At 48.1% G+C, this 6,423-nt stretch overlaps 1 protein-coding gene across 3 annotated transcripts in view; it reads left to right on the plus strand.

Moving 5' to 3' along the window:
* ccdc177 (coiled-coil domain containing 177) overlaps positions 1–6,393 on the plus strand; it is a 49,199-nt gene extending 42,806 nt beyond the window's left edge. For 2 of the 3 annotated variants that reach the window (XM_059353068.1, XM_059353067.1), the window contains exons 2-3: positions 69–3,443; positions 5,828–6,393. In XM_059353068.1, the coding sequence (XP_059209051.1) occupies positions 81–2,600 (2,520 nt within the window). In that variant the 5' untranslated portion in view covers positions 69–80 and the 3' untranslated portion in view covers positions 2,601–3,443; positions 5,828–6,393. The remainder of the gene's footprint in view (positions 1–68; positions 3,444–5,827) is intronic. The other variant, XM_059353069.1, reaches the window with a different exon arrangement.
* Positions 6,394–6,423: the final 30 nt, after the last annotated feature.

The raw sequence follows: 6,423 nt of genomic DNA on the forward strand, positions 1-6,423 counted from the left end.
CCCTCACATATCATACAACCCCCTACCTTCCACTGACCCCTGTCCCTGTCCCTCTTCTCTACCTGCAGTATCAGCCAACTATGGTCGACCCCTCGGATGCTGAGGAGCAGAACAAGTGTAAAGGCCCACAGCTCGACACACCAGCTGTGGCCACCGAAGACCCTCGACTGCCAGAACAGGCCGATGGCACGACAACAGAGGATGATGGGGATGCCGGTTTCGAGACCCCGCCCACTGGCAGTTCTGAGACGAGCCCCTGCCACACAGCATCATCGGCGGAGCCAGACGCCGCCCCTCAGGGGCCTCCACCTGAGCAACCACAGACTCAGACTGATTCGTCACCGAAACTGCACCTGGACCTGTACAACTTTGATTCACCGGTCGCAGAGGGCAGCCGCTACGTGTTAACAAGCCCTCATTCTCTGGAGGCGTGTGCTCGATGCGGGGTCAAACCAGTGGAGCTCCTGCCCCGCCCACTGGCTGACTTCGCCCGGGAGGCTCCGGGTCGATCCATGCGCGTTGCGACAGGCCTGTTTGAAGTCTACGAAAGGGACAGGCACGCCAAACTGAGGCAGTGCAGAGAGGAGAGGGAGAGGATAATCAGAGAGGAGAAGAGAAGGATTCTGCAGGCAGCAGTCAATACCGGCAGCAGTGCATCACCCTCCGCTGTGGAGCAGCAGCACAAAGCCTCCTCCGGCTCCACTCAGCCTCCTAAATCTCGACCGGTGACCTCCAGCTCAGCCCCTGATTCTGGAGCATCTAGAGCTTCACCAGCAGGCCCAAAAACGAGTACAGCTCTTTTATCTAAAGCTCCTTCCAGTACCTCTCCTAAATCTGCCCCTGCTGGGTCCCCAAAAACAAGTTCCACAACCTCTACACCGTCCTCCAAGGGTGTCCAAGGATCTGTCAAGCAGCCTTCTTCATCTGAAGTAAAAACCACAAGGCCACTCTCCTCCGGCCCTCCGCCAGTTGTCAGGAAGTCCTCAGGCGGTAAATCTTCAAACACTTTCCCCAGGCCCACACCAAAACCCCCCGCCTTCCCCAGAGCCAACTCTACGTTGACCTCATCAGTGACCAGGCCTGCAGTTCAGAGCTCTGGGACGCCTCAGAATGGCGTAACAGGAGCTCCGTTCTCTCAGCACAATGGACATCTTGGCATTCCCTCCAAGGTGCCAGGAAAAAGCCATTCTCTGGAGTCCTTACAGCGGAGGATGGATCCCGTCTGCTCGTCCACCTCCACCACCACAACGACTACTACATGCACCTCATCAGAGTCGGGTGCTTCCTCTTCTTACAGCTGGGATAGTCCAAGAGGCCACTGGGCCAAAGTCTCCAGTCCTCGAGCTCGCACTATGGCCGCGTTCAACTCCCTGATGGGCCGCAGCCTCAGCCTCGGAGACCTGAGCCACTCTATTCAGACCACACAGAAGGTGGAGCGCATAGTGAAGGAGGTGAAGCGGCGAGGGCTGAAGGCCGTGTCCGAGCGGGACCGCAAGATCGCAGCGTTGATGCTGGCCAGATACCAGGAGGAAGACATCATGAGTCAGACCCGGTACGTGGCTCACCTCCAGTGGGACAGTGAACGTAGGATGGACGAGCTACGGCGAGAACAGGAGGAGAGAGAAAAGCAGCGCGCCATGCTTCAGTGCCAGCGGGTGTGGCAGACGCAGGTGTCGATACGCCAGCGAAGACTCAGCCAGCAGGAGCGACAATCAGCAGCCGCTAAAATGCGACAGGTGGAGGAGAGCGAGGAGCGATGGAAGGAGCTCTCGGAGCTGCAGGAGCGCAACCGTCTACTGAGGTTACAGCAGGCGGCACGGGAGGAGAAGCATAAGAAAACCCTTCAGGAACAGAACCTGAAGGCCCTGGAGGAGGAGAGGGCGGCCATGCTGGAGCAGGAGAGGCTGCTGCTGAAAGAGAAGCTCACCATGGCCGAGCTCAAGAGGCAAGAGAAGGAGCACCAGGTCCAGGAAGACAGAAGAGGTCTGAACAAAGCAGAGAGAAGACGTCACGCCGCTCTGACGCAGGAGATCGCCCGCAGAGAGCAGGAGGAGAGGGAGGAGGCGAGGAGGGCAGCGGAGGAGAAGCTCAGCCGCTCCCTGGAGAATTACGAACAGATAGTGGAGCGTCGAGGGCAGGAGCTGAAGGAAAAGGCCAAGCGTGAGGAGAAGCAGATCCAGAAAGCACGCAAGGCGGCAGAGAAGCGTGAGAGGCAACAGCAGCAGCTGCTGGAAGCTCGTGTGAAGGAGGCGGAGAAACGAGCCCAGCAGGCGGCCTTGGTGGCGGAGGAGAGAGCAAAAGAGAAAGCTCAGCGGGCCACCCAGAGCCGGCAGGAGAAGGAGAAACTCCAGAGGCTCAACAGGCAGCGCGTGGAGGAAGAGGAGAAGCAGAGGCGCCTGGAGCTGCTGCAGTCCATCGAGAGGAAGCTGGAGAAGAGCGAGCAGATCTTCAAGGAAAAGAGGGCGGTGCTGGAGAGCGCGCGCTCCGTGGCCCGGGCCTCTTTCCATGTACGAGACAAAGTGCGGGAGGAGACCAACATGCGTACATTTGATAAAATGGCCCTGGAAGCTCAACTCAAAGCCAGCCTGGATGAGAAATAAACCCAACGCTTGTTGTGGTCTCCTTAATTCTGGTCATGTGCTCGGCTCCTGCCTTCATTATGGCCCTCATCACCCAACAGCTTTACCCATCTTCCCATAAAGACCCACAGTGTTGTTTTTTTCCTTACATATCTTCATCCATCAGCTGGTTTGATTACATTTTTGACCATCAGTTTTTATTATAAATCCTGTCAAAGTAAACCAAATTTTGTACCATGGATGTAACGAGACTACAAACTTTTATCAGCTGTTATAAATGAACAGTAAAGCCTGTGTGGGACGCACAGTGGACTTCATAATAGATGATAGTGTGGAGAGAGCTGCCTTGCAGCAACTCAACCCCTCCTCTCTCTTTCTCTTTGCCCTCTGCTCCGTGTATCTCAGCTACTGGACTGAAAGCTGTGCGGGAATGAAAAGAGTCATTGTTTACGAGGAAGCACAATTCCATGACAACTGCAGAGGCTTTTAAGGGAGCACTGCTCTAAGGGAAAACTAAGCGCAAATGGTTCTAGACCCCCAAAGCAAATGAGGGATCTTTTTGTACACGCACTGTGACACAGCTAGATATAGCATGGAAATCAAGCCCCGGGCTGGACACTCGTCTGAACCTAACCGCTGACAATGCAGCACAGGAGGGCCGTGTGCACGAGCCCCGTGCTGATGAAGCACCAGAGGACTCCTGCAGCAAGGGCTGTCCGTCCCTCCCCGGTTCTCCCTTCAAGGTCTCCCTCTGTCCGTCCTCTTCATGTCAGACGACAGTAAACAGTGAAGCGCTCTGGGAGACAGCCGACCCTCGACTCCCTCCCAGTCGATCTGCACCCAACACAGAGTCAAGGTCAGCAGGTACGAGTGTTTATCGTGTTAACAGGTTATGCAATGCCTTCTGTTCTTGCCGCGTGCCTTTTAGCGCTTGCAATTAAAAGAAAAACACAACAACCCTTGATCACACTGACCCCGACATGACAGACAAAAAGTGGAAAAAAAAATGCATCTACTCATGAGCCAACATGCAGGCCAACAACAGGCATTAAAGGCCTCTGGCTGTGTTAATCCCACAATCTCTCAGATTAAAAGAAAAGAGAGATACACATGGGGTTTTGCCCTCAGATGAAGGCGTTGCCATAGCGATAGAAATCTGGATGGAGCAGCGAAAGGTGAATAACTGAGCAGAGAGAGTGTGTGGGAATATGAGGGTGCTGCCTGTGGGAAGCTGCCTCTCTTGTGGCTCATTCATGTGGTTTCACCATCACTTTGTCGTATATATCTATGACAGGCGGGAAAATTAACCGCAGCCTTCCACCTCCTCACTTATTCAGGGAGAAATCCTTTAAAGCCTTCCACTACACAGCCAGTCACTGTTCCTGCAGCACATCCGCGGCCAGGATGTAGACTTGACCGAGCATTTCCGACAGCCTGTAACCTGCCAACGTCACTAACTACTGAGATAAAAGCCAGACGGAATTTGAAATGCAGCATTAGAGCAGCGGAGGACTGACAGGCTTACGGTCCTGACTGAGCCACGCTGTTCCCACCACATAATCACATGGAGGTGATGTAAGGTTGGAGGAATGAGACGGCAGATTTATCGGTGCTTATGATGGTGACTGAAAAGATGAGGTTGCTAATCTAGAAAAGGTTTCATTAGGATGCAGTAGATGCGTCTTAGTAAACCACACATTTAAACATGCAGTCGAATCAAATCAAAAAGATCACAAGTTGATCTGGTTGAAGAGAGAACCTGCGTAATTTTGGCTAAATTCAGGACAGAAAATCAGATTTGAACTCCCTGTTAAAGGATATCCCATATCCCAGGATATGCCTGAGAAATCAGGCATATCCCTGTGCCTCAGCTCAAAACACTACAGTTGTTGTAGTAGAAGAAGTAGTTCAGGTTGAGGGTGAGTCAGCGCTATAAATGAACGTGACGTTATGCACTTTGTGGTTTGACACACGATTTCTGGTTCTCAAAATTTGAGAAAAAATGACTCTTTGAGCTCTGTCTATCAGAATAGACACTGTAATGATCATCTTTATTGTTAATAAATAGATCATTTCTGTAAAAGTTAGTGAATTATCTAAAAATCCAAGAACTATATCAAACCATAAAGCCTCTTGTTACAAGTATATTATTATCTCCAGTCAGTGGAAATGACTCTGCCTCAAGCTGCACTGTACCGTAGTTAAATGTAATGTAGTTTAATTTTACATTTTTCATTTAGTGAATTGATTTTGTAGTAAATCGGAAGGGGGCCAGCTCCTCTCTAAGTGGCTCCTTGCTTTTAAATTGTCACATCAGATCCCAACACCTCCAACTGTGGATAGCAGATATTTTTTAAGATCCATATCTTGTGCAAAACATTTTTTGTTTGTACAAATATAATGCAATTTCATCTTTTAAGATTTTTGGAGTCCCTCAATAATGTTTAAATTCTTCAAGTGCAACACTGAGCTGTCAGTGTTTTGGTTTTATAGGGTCTTAAATGTCTTCAAATACATATAGAAAATAACAGTTGTGGAAAGTAACTAAGTACATTGACTCAAGTTGTACATTGCATGAGCGTGAACATTTTCTGCTACTTTGTTCTTACACTCTTACATTTGCAAGGTTCATACACTTTTTCAGCGGTCAAATTCAAGCACTTTTCAAGGACCTTCAAGGTCCATTTTCAAGTTTTTCCAGGACCTTACAACGGTTTTAAGTTGCATGTTTTAGATGAGTACTTACATGCTAAAAGGGGCAATTTCACTCAACCATTTTTTACAACTGAAAGTACATGTTCATTGAACATGTGATTATCTATTGTCAAATTGCACGAGAAATACAGTAAGAATTTCAAGCATTTTCAAGCACTTTATCCAAAATCCAAGCACTTTTCAAACCTTGAAAATACATTAAAATTTAAGCATTTTCAAGGATTTCAAGCACCCATATGAACCCTACATTTGTCTGATTCCTTTTAGCAACTAGTTGCTATGCTGATTTAGATTAAAGTAGTACTGCACATCCAAATGTTTGTTTGTTTTTTGCTGTTAATTAAATTATATAACATTACTGTCAATTAAAATACAATTGGCAAATACCCATACCCAAGGTTTTAAAAAAAAAGGCATTTTATGGTTTGAAAATGGCTCAACAGACGTCATACTATACTATGAGTTTTTGAAGAAGGAACAGGATCTCATCTGTACTTTTTCCACTCACCACACTTTTTTTTTATGTCTTGCAGGTCCTGGTGAGGAACGAGAGCTGGTGATGCCACCTGCAATCCTCCTTTTCTTCCCACACTGAACTTTATCAAAGTGCAAAACAAAGCGTGTCTCTCCTCTGATGGAATTAGCTCCATATCAAGAGTCCATCATATCATTTTAAACTAGTGACAGTGCCATCTCTTCTGCTGCTGAAAACAGGAACCCAGATATGAACCTACAGCCTTTTACCCACAGAAATGAAATGACATGTACAAGGTTCAAACACAGCTTTATTAGCATCAAGGCATGTTGTTCAATCCATACTATGTTCCCTCTTCCCTTACCCTGACATGTGGGCTTTTTTCAGTTCCATCTCTGCTGTTATCATTTGTACATTGTCATACATAAAATGCTTGCGTCAGTGAAATACATTGAGTTGCTTCGTCGAAGACTGATTTTTCAGATGTAGCAATAATGAAATGGTCAAGTTTGATATCACACGCATCTGTGAGTTCATTGTTTTCATAAGACCTCTGTTAAAGTAAAGGACATAACCAGTGCATACAATCAAACCCAGAACAATAAAAACAGACATTTTACAAGATGGAGTGCATTGTCGGTGCTATCTGCTAAA

Source organism: Centropristis striata, chromosome 16 (assembly GCF_030273125.1).
Source record: "Centropristis striata isolate RG_2023a ecotype Rhode Island chromosome 16, C.striata_1.0, whole genome shotgun sequence".
In the NCBI taxonomy this organism is placed as follows: Eukaryota; Metazoa; Chordata; class Actinopteri; order Perciformes; family Serranidae; genus Centropristis; species Centropristis striata.